Source organism: Hydra vulgaris, chromosome 04 (assembly GCF_038396675.1).
Source record: "Hydra vulgaris chromosome 04, alternate assembly HydraT2T_AEP".
Classification (NCBI taxonomy): domain Eukaryota; kingdom Metazoa; phylum Cnidaria; class Hydrozoa; order Anthoathecata; family Hydridae; genus Hydra; species Hydra vulgaris.
The window spans coordinates 11,131,993-11,148,717 of NC_088923.1; the positions used below are offsets into that span (position 1 = coordinate 11,131,993).

The 16,725-nt window shown below is 27.8% G+C and overlaps 1 protein-coding gene across 1 annotated transcript in view; it reads right to left on the bottom strand.

Moving 5' to 3' along the window:
* Positions 1-8,617: 8,617 nt before the first annotated feature.
* Positions 8,618-16,725, bottom strand: part of LOC100209507 (DNA mismatch repair protein Msh6) — a 109,146-nt gene continuing 101,038 nt past the window's right edge. The window contains exons 31-42 of the mRNA XM_065795435.1: positions 16,412-16,530; positions 16,017-16,130; positions 15,725-15,796; positions 12,743-12,815; positions 12,120-12,209; positions 11,892-12,005; positions 11,703-11,790; positions 11,531-11,620; positions 11,220-11,374; positions 10,901-11,038; positions 10,753-10,820; positions 8,618-8,754 (exon numbers count right to left, since the gene is read on the bottom strand). Of these exons, the coding sequence (XP_065651507.1) occupies positions 8,700-8,754; positions 10,753-10,820; positions 10,901-11,038; positions 11,220-11,374; positions 11,531-11,620; positions 11,703-11,790; positions 11,892-12,005; positions 12,120-12,209; positions 12,743-12,815; positions 15,725-15,796; positions 16,017-16,130; positions 16,412-16,530 (1,176 nt within the window). The 3' untranslated portion in view covers positions 8,618-8,699. The remainder of the gene's footprint in view (positions 8,755-10,752; positions 10,821-10,900; positions 11,039-11,219; positions 11,375-11,530; positions 11,621-11,702; positions 11,791-11,891; positions 12,006-12,119; positions 12,210-12,742; positions 12,816-15,724; positions 15,797-16,016; positions 16,131-16,411; positions 16,531-16,725) is intronic.

The window sequence follows — 16,725 nt, forward strand, 5'->3', positions numbered from 1 at the left end:
TGTTCAGTTCTAGTGTTGCTGATGCTATCGAATACTGTTGGACTGAACTTAAGGTACCACAATTTAAGCGTTGTGAAGCTACAGTAAAATTTATACGATTGATCGATCAGCTTTTTAACCATCTTAATTCAAGAAATCTATTTGCTAAGGGTTATAAAGCAGCACTTCGCATCAGTAATAAATGCATCTGGAATCCATTTTTTGATAAAGCTTACAGGTATATTTTATAAATATTCAAATTAAATTGTTTAAATGTATTTATATTTATTTCTCTCTCTCTCTTTATATTCTTTTACCTGTATGTTACCTCTTATCTGTATATTAAATTAATTATTAGTATAAAATAAAATTGCCAGGTACACAACTGGTCTTCAAAATGAAATGGGTACAGATATGCACATAACAAAAAGAAAACTTATATTCATCGACAAATTTTAAGTTTTATAGTAAAATATTTTAGCGCTCAAAAATTGTGACTATATAAAATTTGCAACCCCCTCAAATTGAGGGGGGCTTATTTTTTATATGGTCATAATTTTTGAACGCTAAAATATTTTACTTTGAAATTTAAAATTTATCAATGAATATAAGTCTAGTTGAAAAAAGTAAAAAAAATTTTTTATCAACTTGTTGCTCTCACGTTTGGGGTAGGGGAGGCGAAAATTTTGGGGCTTTTTTGTTCCCAGGCTCCAATCATCGCAATTTTTTGTAAAGCATCCTTATTTGACATAAGTATAAACATATAAATGTTTGGAGTTTGCTCCATGTCCGAAAGTTAGCTATCTCAAAGGCCAAAAAATGCTGGATCCGCCCCTGATATATATATATATATATATATATATATATATATATATATATATATATATATATATATATATATATATATATATATATATATATATATATATATATGCATATCTTTCTCATTTACTTATATACTTTTACATAAGCAAATGCACTTTAAAAAATTGAAATTTATAACAAGCATTAATAAATATACCTGTATTTCTGTTATATTCTTTTTTGTTTTCACTATTTTACCATGTTTATTATTATTAACTTTATATATCAGCATTCAACTGATAAATGTAAGTTGAGTTAATAATAACTTGTAGTTAGAATTCATTTTTTAAACTACACGTGTCTTTAGATCTTTCATACTTTGGTTGAAGAAAAACAAGTACGCTTAAATATCTTTTAACATAAAAACTTAGTCAGGATCATTTAGAGCTTTTTTTTAGGGGCAATACGCTCATCTGGTGGGTTTAATAACAATCTGACTTGTCAACAATTTACAACAGCATACTAAAGACTACTTCTCAGAAGTAGCATCACAGGTGGCACTGGCAACTGTGAAACTGGAGACCCAGTTAGTATACTTCATGTATTAGATAATGCAGACAGTAGAAGCACTATAAGTACAGCAACTATTATAAGAAAGTACAATCTATAAGTTAATATAACACCACAAACTACTGATCACGATTACTTAAAAGCACCAAATCTAAATATATTATCCGAGTATAAAAAATCTACTATATCATATATTGCTGGTTATGTTGCCAAAATGGCTGAAAAGCAATTGGTATGCATACAATACTGTAAAGCTATTGGTTCAATCGAGTATCATTATGAATCTACCTTTCTTTCTTTTAAATATAGAGGTGGTCTTTTCAAACCTTCAATAAGTGTAATCAAAGTGTGTGAAATGACTGAACAAAATATTGTTAGAATGTTATCAACACTTTCTGGAAATTTGCCAAGAATAAAATGCAGTATAGTTGATGCTATTGCAATTTCTGTTTTGGAAGCAATAAATTTATCTTTCGTGTTTCGAAATATGGATAACCATGTTTGATATCCAATTTATGAAAATCATATCTTTACTCTTGTTAAGTTACTTGTTAAGTGCTACTGCAAAATAAGATTGCGTTAGTTAGGAAAATTAGAATCTGCAAAAGTTTCAGGAGTAAATGTCAGAAAGACTCTCAGCTACTAGTCATATTCAAAAATCAATGAAAGTAACAATCAATTTGAATTTATATGTCATAGTTTTGATGATTATCTTTGTACTTTTTTATATTTTTTTTGTATTATTTTTATTTGAGAGTTTCTTTTTTTTTTGTGGATAACAATATCTTTAGAACATGACTCTCGGTTGTATATACAGTCATGGACAAAAGTTTGCGACCACTGCGATTTTCGCATATTTTTAATGTATTCTACTCTGAATTGCTTTTGGGCTACTTTAGTGCTACAATTTTGTACCAATTTGTGCTAATTGTCACTTAACGTCTAAAATTGATGTTTACATGTTTATTTTCAGATATAACTGAAATATTTTGGAACATTTTATATTACGGAGACCTTATTTGAAGCAGTACTAGTTAAAATGGTACGCGGTAAAGATCTGACATCTGAAAAACGAGCTCAGGTCGTTATTTTGTACAAAGAGAACATTTCTATAAGACAGATAGCCAAAAAGCTCGGTATTTCACATTCCACTGTTGTAGCTACTGCAAAGAGAAATCAAGAGCTGAAAAGTTTTAAATCCCGTTTACGCGCTGGGCGCCCGAAGGTTACAAGCAACTGTATGGATAATGCTATAATAAAGGCAGCAAAAAAATCACCAAGAGCATCCTCAAGTGCCATTAGAGGCAAACTGCCTGGATCACCATCCAAGAAACCAAACAGTCGGACAATACGCAGACAATTGTTTGATGCAGGCTTGAAATCTTACCGACCAGCACGGAAGCCGAAGATTTCACCAAAGAATATTCGCGATCGCATAGCGTTTTGTCAGAAGTACAGGCAGTGGACACCAGCCCAGTGGAAACAAGTGATGTTTTCAGATGAGACAACATTCACGCAATTCTACTCATTTTGTAGACATGTCAGACGCCCACCAAATCAGAGGCATAATCCAAAATACGTTATACCAACAGTCAAACAGGCTCCAAAAGTTGGGGAGCAGTCTCTGGTATCGATCGTGCCGGCATTTGGATTATGCCTAAAAATACAACGATCAATGGTGCTGTTTACTTGAGTATACTGATGGATAAGCTGCCACCATTTGTACCAATACATGGCATCACTCATTTCCAGCATGATGGCGCACCTTGTCATGGTACCAAGGCTGTTAAGGACTGGCTGCGTTCTGAAAACATCCCGCTACTGGAACCTTGGCCAGGCAACAGTCCAGATCTCAATATTATTGAGAATGTTTGGACTGTAATGAAGCAGAAGACTGTAAAGAAGCAGAAATGTTTGATTCTATATTTTTTTGTCATGTAAAGTTACTTGTAAAGTTACTATTTAACTCCTATCACAAAGTAAGATTGCATAAAGTTGTAACAATAAACATCCAATAGTAACCGGAGTAAATATGAAATTGACTTTCAGCAAAGTTTTATTTTGAGTATTAAAAAAACAAATACAAATATTATCAAATAGTCTTTTCTTTATAGGGCAATTTTTTTTAAACACCTAAGGAGTTATAGTTCCTCTCTACCTTTTGCTTCCTTTACAATCAAAATAGCTCCTCCCTCAAATAATGGTCCTTTCTGTTTCAGGGTCTATGGGCAAACTTTGCATCGTGTTGGAAACTTAAGACCTAAAGAAGGTTTTCTAACCACATATTGTCAGCTAAATATATATGATCCTAATTCAGCAGTGTCATTCAGAATGGAGCTACCTGGTAATGATGGTTAAATGAGTTAATGCTAATTCTTATTTTTCATTAATTTTAGCCTTGCTTTTTTAAAAAGACTTGTTAATCCAAACTTGCAATAATAAATCTTGGAACTTTCACAAAAGAAAAACAGCCTCACAAAGTAAGTTTCTTATTTGTTATCTGTTTAGTCAGATTTTTAAGTTTTCATATAAATAAATAATACATAACAAATTAATGTGTATTAAGTGTATTCAATTAATAATTTGGTTCCGTTTTTAGATTGCATTCCTTCTCTTATGACTGATTTTCGAGAGTTCCTACATAGCAGAAATTAAGAAATGTTCTAAATGTTGATTGTATTCAAAAAGCTAAAACGAAGTTTGAAAATCTTCATACCATTAAAGCTATACCTAAAGCTATACAATAATGAAAGCTAAAACTATACAAGCTAAACCTAAAGCTATACAATAATGAAACCCATGTTTCAATTTAAATTGTTTTTATAAGTATTTTTGATGCTTTTTTATGTTGAATATAAAATTTTTTTGTAATTTTTGTTAAAGTTTATATTTTTATTTAATCTCAAGAAAAATATGTTTTTTGTTTCTCAAGTAAATTTTTATATTTTTTTTATCTTTGGAATTATTGCTTTAATTGGATATATTGGCTATTTTTGCTTTGTTTTTTATATCCCCGTATTTTTTTTATATGTGAATAGAAATCATTTATACTTTTATCACCTTTTTTTGCTCGTAGTTTCCATTTGGATTGAGAATCGATTTTTGGCACAAACAACAGATTTAATAATTTATTTGTCTAACTCGGTAGTAAAAACTTTTTTGTTTGGAGTTTTTTTATAAAAAAATATCAAACGATTGAGCTAACTTGTTTAAAATAGCTAAGTCTGTTTGGCCCGTTTTTCAATGTCCAAGTTTGCTTTTTAAATAAATCTTAATGAGAGGGTAAAATATTATTAGAGCCTAAATTTCCAAAAATACCTGAAGAAATATTACGCAACTGTCTTATATAATAAAGAATATTGTAAAAAACGTTGAAGTAAATAAGAACAATTCTAAAGTAGATATTTGGGTACCCATAGATATTTGGGCACCCGAAATTATTTCTTAAAAACACAGAGGTTTTAAAAAACTAGTAAAAGTGCTCATATTACCCAGTATAAGCACTTTAAATTAGCTCAAAAAAAAAAAAAAAAAAAATCATTAAGTGAAAAAATATTATCCTGACAATTAGAACTAATTTGTGGAATACAATGATTCGTTATTAACAAAACTTAAACGTTAATTACTGCGTATAAATATTCGCTAATTATACTGATTTCTGTTATCATCACATAAAGTGGATTCAAAAAAATGTAAAGCAACTATAACTTCACTGCTTAGATCTTAGAAATTTTTCAGTATGCTCATATTACCAAGGTGGTCATATTACCCTAATCTACCTATATCATTTTTAAAAATTGCATTAAAACTTTCAATTACGCCAGTTGGTGGACGATAACAACAACTTAAAATTATATTTTCAGTATTTTTAGTTAAAATTTCATAATGCATAAAAATTTTCAATTACATAAAAAACGTTTATCGCCATCAAAAAATATTCAAGATAGGCCTGTAAATAAACCGCTAGGATTCGTTTACGTAAAAAAGAACACCATCACCATGCGTTTTATTTTTATGCGCTTGAAATTGTGAAATGAAATTATATTAAAACCGGGTAGGTTGGAGATTCGAATTTTTAATACCATCAGAGCTGCACCAAGTCTCTGTAGTCTCCATTATGTTAATATATAAATTATCAACATTTTTTTTAAACATCTTATATTAAAATAACATTAGGAAAATCCTATTTAAGAAAATCTTTCAATTCAATGTTATAAAAGTAAGAGCAGTTTTGCAGAGCACCTGCTTCGCTAAAATAATTTATGTCAGGATTGGATTCATTATCAAGTAAAAAATTATTCGTTTGACAAAAAAGTTAAATGAAATTGATTCAAAATTATTTAGTTGATTTGAATCCATTCTAGAATTTAAATAATTTTATAACTTTGGAATAAAAAGAAACTTTTTTTCTTTGCTATCCGCAATTAACTTCCTTTTTTTCTTCTCGCTAAAATCTTCGTTAATAACACATTTTTATTACCGAATGTCGCTTTTGAAAACTTTTCCATATCGTGTTCTTGTCTTTGTAGTTTAAAAATTTCACTATGGTAATTCTATTTTCTCTTTTTTCGCCCAACTCTATGAGCTCTTTCAGAGATTCTAAGAGCTCTCTCAGAGCTCTTAGAGTCTCTTCAATATTATTAAAGGGATAATACACTTTCAAAATACTATTCTAAATACTATTACATATTCAAAATAATATTCAGAATACGGAATTTTACACATTCAAAATACTTTTTTGATTATATGAAGGTACTAGATGTTTATAAACTGAACATATTTAATGTTTTGTTTCAACTTTATTTGGAAAAACGATTTATCATTATTCGCTTTTAACGATCTTTTTTCTATAAAACCAATAAATAAATACACATTAAGAAATAATTCTACAAAAAGGTTCATTTAAAAAACTAAGTTCAATTAATTTTGTATTTCATATCGTGCACTCCATCTTTGGAATAAAATATTATTACCAAATTTTATCCTTCCGTTACCTATTCTTGTTTTTAAAATTAATTTAAAAAAAATTTATTCTCTTTAAGGACTTTCTAAAATTTTACTAAAAATGTATGTAAAATGTATTTGTTAAATCTTAAGCTTATTATATATTAAAATGTGTTGTATCTTTGCATGATGTAAATAAATAAATCTTCAATATATATATGTTATAAATATTTTGACTTTTTAAGGTTCCGATGATAAGATCCTTTTGATCTTCTTTCGGAAACCTAGCTTTATATTGTTAGTACGCTGAATTATTATTTTAATTAATATTTAATAAATAGTATAGTAGTATATATAATAATTATCAATTAGTATTACGACTTATGTTTATGTATCAATTGTATTACGACTTATGTAACACGACTAACATTAGACACTGAAAAAAAAAAAAAAATCATTTAATCCCAATTTAGTTTTTAAAAGTTGACTTTCAATTTTACTTTCAGTAAAATTGAAAAACCTGTTGCCAGGTTTCAACTTTTTTTCTTCTATTCCATTAAGTTTTAAATAATTTCGGCGATTCCTATCTTTAAAAGAACGATCCTTTTTCTATTTTTATGTTGTTATAGTTCAGTTGATAAGCTGATGATTTTTTTTTTTAGAAACAGGTATTTCCGATATTAAATTTTCATGTTTGTCGCTGACGATTTCTACACTTTTTTTTAGGTCACTTTCCTAGTCAAAAAATCCTATAGGATATATAGAATTTTGGAACAAAGAAAAAAAAAGACAAAATTTGATAACTATAAACACCTTCTAATATAATGGGGTTCAAATCTGAAATTCTTTTTTTTTCAAATTCTTATAGGATTCTATGGGACTTTTTGATTAGGGTCACTTCATTATTTAAACTTTTATTTTCTTCTTGCATAATTAATTTTTTAACTTCTAGCCTATCGATTTTGTCGCTACACAGCTTCATTTAATGTGTTTTCACGAATATCCATTGTTTTTTTTGAGTATTCGTAATACTTTTATTAGCCGTTTGTTACGTTCAAAAATAAACAATCCGTTTACTTAAATATTTACGCACGCACTCAAAACTGATAGAATTATAGTTGAGCGATCGGCCGCAACATATAGTTAAACTTTTGTATCGTAATGGGTGAATGTAATGTTTAAAGTTCCTCAGGGATCAGTACTCGTCCCACTTAATTATATTCTTCATCAAAGATCTGCCTGAAATTACATATCTAATGAAACTTAATGCTGATGACAGTAATCGACAGTACGCGATCACCAGATGATTGCGTAACCATGGCATGATTAAAGCCGTCAAATGGCCACAACTTTTTCTTATATCCTTTAACATTGAAGCAAATAAGGTTATGCATGTTGGCAAAACAATTTATAAAAGATCTAGTCAATGTCCGATTATAAAGGTAGTCGATGCAATTTAATTGTAACAAAATCCGAACAAGATCTTGGAGTCATTGTCTTGCACAACTTCAAGATTAGTGATAAAGTGCGAAGTGTAGCTTCACCAGCAAATAGAATTCTTATAGCCAGTCTCGCCCTCCAGACAACGCTATATTTGACCTACATCAGACCACAACTATATAATTCGCAGTGCAGGCCTGTACACCAGGATGTAAACTTTAAAACAAATATAAAATTTTTAAATCAGCCTACGTATTTTTCGTGCGCGGTGAGAAACCTTGTTTCTGTTATGAACAAACTCTCTATTTGTACATTTTTAGCTTATTCTTGTAACACTTATATTACTGGAAGTCTAGATTATAAGATACCAATTCATCTTCTCTAGTCTCTAGTTTCGTTTCCAGTTTATTTGCGTTCTGTTCAAGATTAGATGGTACAAAATATTTGTCTAAACGCATTTACAGCGTTAAAACATTTTATCAAAATTTTTTGTTTTAATTTTCAGGGTAGACGGAAGCATACTCGTCCACTTTGTTAGACACCGATAAAGTGAAAAAATTTTCAATAAAAGTCACTTGTTTTTTAAGTTTTAGTTGTTATTTTAATGTCATGCCTTATGGACCAATGTATTTAGGGTAAATTAGGCAGTCTTCTAATACCCTTAAGCGCTTTGTCCAAAAGAAAACTAGGCCAACTGGTCTATTTTAATGATTAATCTCAATTTAATTAAATTGTAAATGTTTTTAGGTTTTAGGCTGCAAAAGGTTTTACATTTTGACACTTGAAAGTAAAGAACCAAAACGATTTAAAGCCGTAAAAAGTTTTTATACACTTCTTCTTTTATTAGTAGGTGACACCTGAAAACTTAAAAAGTCAAATCTATAAAATAGTCAGTTCTTTACATATAATAACAAGTTGCAAAACATCAAAGTAAACAAAACAAAATCAAAACTTTACAAAAATTAACACAATTGAAGCTTCCTCCTTAATTCGTTTGGACTTGCACTAAGTATCGACCTATAACAAAGACAACACATGGAAAAACAAGTTAAGAAAACACACTTGGCAATTGTATAAAATTAATCAACACTACAGCCATTTTACGCTGCAGCATGAAGTGGTATTTATTTTTCTAATTCTCCAGATCTAATTCTAATTCTCCCCTATATCATTATTTTTAGTAATATAAACAACTAACAGCGCGCTGTGAGTTGTTTTTATTACTTACTAAGAATAGTAATACAGCATTCGGAGTATTAGAAAAATAAATAAATGCATGATACGATGACCTATAAATTTTTAAAAATATTCAGATTTTTCTTTCATTGCACATTTATAATATTGCTCAAAATGAGTCGCGTGAAAGAGTTGTCAAGGGAATAATCTGTAATTATAAAAAATTTAATAATAAATTTCTATTATAGATGCGCCGATCCATCGACTACTTAGCATTAACATTGGCATCAGATGCCATCGGGTTTGAGAGAATCATTTAAAAAAAATATTATTTGTACTTCTATTTTTTATACAAATACTAAAAAAATAATTTAAATGCAAGTCTCTGGAACATATCTATTTATTCTTTTTAATTACTTCGTTATTAACTATTTAATTACTAAATGTAATTTAGAATATAATTCAAAAATTACATTAAAATATTTTAAAATGCAATATATATACATTTAGCTCTAGAGTATAAGCTTAAATAGATAACAATGTCGATAGAAACAAGCTGATGCATAAATATCAGCATGTACCTAACCACATCAGCCACAAGCATAGGATTAAATTGAACATTTAGAATGAATTTAAATGTTTTCAGGTAAAAAAGTTAATATAAATTTTTTTTTAAATAAACTTTTTAAAATTGCTAATATGATTAACGCGGTAAATCACACAAGAAATCATGTATAGAAAGAAAACATTGTATATAGTTTAATAAGCAATTAAATAAATTAATCATATATGTAAAAAATTTTATTCGTAGCATATTTTTATATAAAAAAGTTATCGCCTAGTCTCTCTATATTTTGGCAAACATACAAAACAACTAACCGATAAACTTTTCTCATGTGAACTCTGAATTTTCATCACAACATTTCGGATACTTTTCGCATTTTCTTAATTTGATTTGCACTGTTTGTTAATTTTACACTTGCGGTTGGCTTATTGTTGAAATGCTCTCATTAGAGTTTCCATAATACAAAAAAAATTTTAACACCGGTTTTCGATATTCAAAATTTATCAATACCGGCATTGCACATGTAGCATTTTTCATCAAGATCAAGCGTTTTTAACGATTAAGCGTACGAGTTTAAAACATTTAGTAAAAAATTCGACAAATAAGTCACACAACCTACTTAAAATGGTTACTGTACCAGACCCAACAAAACTGACGCAGTTTTGCCTATGATTTTATTATTCAAGTTATTACTATTATTAGTTCTATTAATAGTTGACTAAAAAGCGCTGCTCTGCATAACCTTCTTAGCGCTGCAGTAAAACAAACGGCTTGTTTTTCGTGCAACGGAATCTGAAGGCAATCTGAAGCGATTGTTTTATTTTCTTAATTTATTCACTAAGATTAAGTTATAAAACTTAAAGTTAATTAATGAGGAAATAAGATTTTTTTTGAGACAGAACACAAGCGATTTTAAGTTTGCATTTAGTAATTAACTATGTATTATTGCGTGTCCAATTTTACAAGCTTATATCTTTTTAGATTTTTCTTTATAACTTATTTCAGAAAGTATTCTGAAAAAAGGATCTTCTTTTTCGTTATACTATATCTTACTATATTACGTAATATTAATATACGTAATATTGCTAATTACATACAATAGCCGAAAACGATTGCCTTTTTTTTTTTTTTTTTTGAGTCAAACAAATCAAAAGTTTTGATTAAAAAACCGCAAAACCTCTTTTATTAATTAACAAGTAAAATAAAACAAGTAGCAAGTAATTTAAAAGTCAAAAAAATCAAAATATGTTTTGAGATTAACTAATTTCTGATACCTCAAAATGCGAATCTTTCTAGCTGATTCTTCAAACTGTTTTGCTTTAACATGACCAGATTTTATTATCTGAACAAAAAAAAAATTAATATTTAATACATAAAAAAAAAAATAAAAATAATCTTCACTGAAAATATAGATTGACTTACACACAACGGTATTCCTGCCAATTTAGCTGCGTTAAAACCGTAGCTTTTAGGACAAGCACCGCTAGTAAGTTTATATAGGAAAGTTATATTTTCTTTCGTAGGATCATCATCTTCATTATCACATTCCACCATACATGCCTTTAAAAATTTTAACATATTTTTTTTTTTTTATATATTAGAAATTTAAATAAAAAAATAGTATCTTGCATATTGATATAAGATATAATATTGGTATAATACCGATACGTTGAATACAAGATGCAACAAAATTAAATGGCAAGATATTTTTATTTATTCAAAATCTTATGTAAGAACTTGCCATATGACCAACTTTTACATTCGGTATATTTGCAAATTCGTCTACAATCCCATGATAGTGTGTTGAAAAAAGAGTGCGACAACCTAACCCTTTTGAAAGTTCATGTAAGACGGCTGAAGCAATAGCAGTACCATCATAAGTTGCGGTTCCTCTACCTAAATTTGCATTCAAAAAAAAAAACTGTTAAAAAAAAAACTTTTGTAAGTAAATATTAATGATTTTCAACATTCCAATAATAAAAACAAAACAAAACAAAATTAACAAAATGATTTTTATAAATTAACTTTATAACAAGTTATAAAAACAGTCACCAAGTTCGTCTAGCAACACAAGCGAATGCTTTGTGGCATGTCGAAATATAGTAGAGGTTTCACTTAACTCAACAAAAAATGTGCTTTCACCTATAAAAATATTATAAATTCGACATTACAAAAAAATAACACTACAAAATATGTTTAAAAAATAAAGCAAAAAATTTCCTGCCGTGTAAGATTCTATCACGCGCTCCAAGCCTTGTAAAGACACGGTCAACAGGCGTAAAGCGACAAACTTCAGCCGGAACGTAAGAACCCTATGTAAGTCAAAACATTTTGTGGCACATCAAAACAATCTTTTCTTCACTAAATATTGCAGTATCAGACAAAACTATTAAAAAAATAATCTAGATATTACCATTTGGGCCATGATGAGTAAAACTCCAGCTTGTCGCATCAGCGTTGATTTTCCTCCCATGTTCGGTCCAGTAATCAATAAACAGCAAGAAGCTTTTTTATTATTACCAGATTGCTATAAGAAAAAATTTCATAAAACTTAAGTGACAATTATATATTAAAAACATTTTAAAATAAACTCTTGCTTAAATAAATATAATGCAACGCATAAAAAAATAATACAAGATACCTCATTTTTTCCAAGTAATATATCATTTGGAATCAGATCACTGGCACTCGGCATGCAAGGATGACGACAATTCACAAACTCAAAAAAAGGCTAAACAGTTTTGAACATTTTAATAAAAAGATAAATCTCCTGAAAAACTAAATGCATAAGGATTTACTCCCAATATTTAACGCTGCGATTAATAGCTACTGTGAAGACAGAAATGTTGTAGCTTTATATATATATACATACATATATATATACACATATATACATATACACATATATATATACATACATACATATATATATATATACATACATACATATATATATACATACATACACACACACACACACATATATATATACATATATATATATGTATATATATATATATATATATATATATATATATATATATATATAAACACACACACACACACACACACACACACACACACACACACACACACACACACACACACACACACACACACACACACACACACACACACATACAAATACACACGCACTAAAGTTATTTTTTATATTTTATCTTTCTGAAACTACTTTTTTTATGTTACGTAAAACTACGCCGTAAATAATAATAATTGTAATATAACTTGTCAAAACTTAGTAACCTGAACTTCGTTTCCATTCTCGTCTAACAAAGTACATACTTGAGGACGACACGAAAGACCTTCGATATTTAAGCTAAAAATAGTAGGAAAAACATTAATAAAAATGACAAAAGCAATAAACAATAGTAACAATAAAGAAACAAGAAAAAAAAGAATTTTTTTAAACATTTTTGAATCTTTAAAATCTGGTTAAAACACGCATACCAGAGTTTAAAAGAATACATATTAATAGGGCTCTTAGTAAATTTTAAATTCACACTAATGCCATATAATGCTATTTTTTTAAAGTAATTTAGGTGCTCAAAATAGTCATAACGGTCTTATAACAGAGCACCACGAAATAGCATTTAACCGGGAAGTTTAAGTTCTCACCAATGACGGATATGTGGCCAGAGCCAGCTTTAAACCACGGACCTCCAGTACTAAAGCCAAAACTAACCACTACACTGCGGCTGCAATATATTTTGTAAATATAATAATAGAAGTTGTTTGGAAACGCTTTCTCCAACTTTATATTAAGGAAAAGTTACGAAATTTTTTGTTTATAAACAAATATTTTACAAACAACTTTTACGAGTCCAAATAAATTTACTTTAAAAAATTTTATTATAAGATACAAATGAGGGAGTGGCATTATCGCAATTTAATAAATTTCGGTAATGCGGTAAATTTAGATATTTAGATAAGAAATCGGGGCGCTTAGTCCTGAATGTGATATTTAATTATTTGATCGCGAAGCTGTCGTTTTTATAGAACAAATCACTAGGCGATTTATTATGAGTTGACTTTTATAAAAAAAAAACGGTGCGATTTAATTCGATTTTTTATCGCAGAATCGAAAGAAATTGCTTTTCTGCAAACCGTCAACGGCAGTGTAATAAATTTTTTTTTTTTATACAAATAAATACCAAATTTATGACATTGTTAAAAATATAAAGTATCATTAACATAATTATTTTTTAGAAAAAGTCACAATACGATTGAACTATATTCACAATGAATAAATAATATTCGATATACAAATAAACATTACGAATGGATTTATAATATTACAAATCACAATACGAATAAATTCTACTAATACGAAAAGATAAACGAATGAGCTTATATACGTAAAAATAGCAATATATAATTATAAATAGTAATATATAGTTATAAATTTGGTCATAATTGAGTAAGTAAAACTTACTCAATTGTTTGAAATAACCAAAATTATTTTATATCACAATTCTTATTATGACTTTTAAACACGTTTATTAATAATTGGAAATTTTCATTTACTTTTTATACAAATACCAATGAAAGCTCTAATCAATCTGATCGATTTAAGAATCGCTTTGATCAGCTTTTCTTTAATGGTAACATAAAGCTTTAAAATTTAATTAGGTGCAGTTGTATTTGAAGTTTTACACACTGAAGCACACAATATCCAGGATGCAGTATTCATACATTGATTTTTTTAATCTAAATAGATTTTTTTCTTCTTCTGAATTCACTTCCCCAAAGCTAAAAAAACCACTACTGTCGAGAATACTACTCTTTTTTTGTTAAATGCAATTGTTGAAATGCAACACAAAAAATACATGGCGCAATATGTGGCAAACAGAGAAAACGTTCAACTTGTGTCTTAAGTTAAAAACTGTATACTTTATTTTATACTTTCTAGTATGAAATAGATTTAACAATAACCACTTAAATTACAATATTTTGTTCTCTGTAACTGCAATGTTTTTTAATTATATATATACTTAAGTTATTATAAAAAAAAAGGGAAAAAAGAAAAGTGTTCAGATTGAAAAGTAAGAATAAAATAAATTCAATAAAGGAGAAAAAAGTCTCTAATTTTTATACCTAACAATTGTCAATTAATCGGTAGTGGTCCGTAAAAATTAAAAAAATACGTTTTATAGTGTATAGTAAAAAAGGATTTACAAATTGTCTTAGGAAAGATATATGGAATTGACGCGAAAAAGCCATAAATAATTGTGACAATGAATTGGCATCATGTACCAGAAATATTAGGCAAACATACCAGAGGTCAAAATGAAAATTTGAGAAGGCATTTTTTTTTTAAACTAAAGCAAGATATCATTTTAACGAAATGTAATAGTTGAACATTAGAATCAATTAGATATCAGTATCTAATTACTACTGTTTTTTGTCTAATTGCTAATTTGATGCCGAATTAGTCAATTGGATACAGAATCAATAAAATACTGAAGTAGTTTTACTTACAAAGTTTAGCGAAAACTTAAAAAGTTACAAACTTTAACGAAAAACAGTTTTAACCAAATATCTAGTTGTTCAATTCTTTCTTAAAAACATAGCTTTAACTAATAATAAAAAGAAGGCGTGGTTTTTTGTTGTACCGACAACAAAAAACAATTTATTATTTCCAGAAAAAAATATTTAATTAAACAGGAAAATGCAATATTAACACCGAATCTGTGTTTAAAAATTAGTTTTAATAAAACCACATGTATAAAGGGACCATGTATAACACATGTATAAACCACATGTATAAAGGGACCATCATTTAATTACGCAAGCAAAATCTCACTGATAAACAAAACGAAAAAGTTTTCCTTCGCAGAGCCTTAAGTTAAATAAAAAATCAAAATAGCTCTCATTGAGATCAACAAAAAATCGTTGCGCAGAAGAGCTCCGACTTCCGTTAATTTAATCAATTTAGCAATGCGTAATTTATTGACGATCCCAAACCTGTGTTTAAATAAAACGCGTCTTCAAATGTGTTTTTTTAAAGTAATATTCAATTTGGTGGGAATGATAATATCCGAAACATATATTTTGCTGCAAATATAAACATGATTTGGCTGCAAATATAAATTTCAGTATAAATCTTTAAAAATAAAACAACAGTTTTTTTTATTAAAACAACTTAATACAAATTTTATATAAAACAAAAATTTAGTTTTGATGAGGTATAGTCTAAAAAAAAAATAAAAAAATAAAAAACCATACGAATATGTTGCCAATGAAAGAAGACAATCGAGTATGGACAAGCATTTCACTGATTTTTCCCATGTTTGATATCTAGAAATTATAATATAAATTATAATATATACATATCTTTATTTTTATAACATTTATATTTAAAAACGAAAAAAACTTAAGCTAAAAACAAATAAAGCGATATTTTATTCATAAAATTATATATATATATATATATATATATATATATATATATATATATATATATATATATATATATATATTTACATTGAAAATAAAATATAATTTTATAAAGGTATACTCTTTGTCAAAGCGATTAAAAATATTTCTCATAGTATCTTTAAGTAAAGCATCTCGTGTTTCTTCAAAAGCGTTTAAATCTGCAACCAATTTTTCAATTTGAGCGGACTGGTATCTAAAAAATGACTAATTAAAAAACTCTTCTAATCTAAAAAAATTGATTTCAATAATCGTTAAATGTGTCAACGTCATCTAACATTATCTCATAATAAGATCTATATAATTTTCAAAGTTGCCGTTTTCAAGATTATTATTATTTTTATTATTTCAGTAATCAACATAAAAAACAATAGACTATAGTTGTATAAATAACGAATTTTATTTTTTAATTATATACTTTAAATTTTATTTTAAAAAGCATTAATAAAATAGTTGAAAAAAAAATTAAATGCGAACCTTTTGAAACCTTTTCTTTGGGATTTTAAATGATAGTCGTTAGGAGTATGAGAACGCAGCGCCGATTCAGGTATTTCCATCTGGTAGCGATTATTTCCTTTTCCCCAATACACGATACTCTATATGAAAATTACACCAAAAATAAAATTAAAAGTATATATTAATTTTCTACTGACTTGATTTCTATCGATATCTAAATATTAAAAAATTATCATAGTTATAAATTTTATATAGTAAGAATATAAGAATAAGAATATATTTAAAAAATAAAATAAAAAATAAAAAAAAATAAAATAAAGTTGCCTAAGCAACAC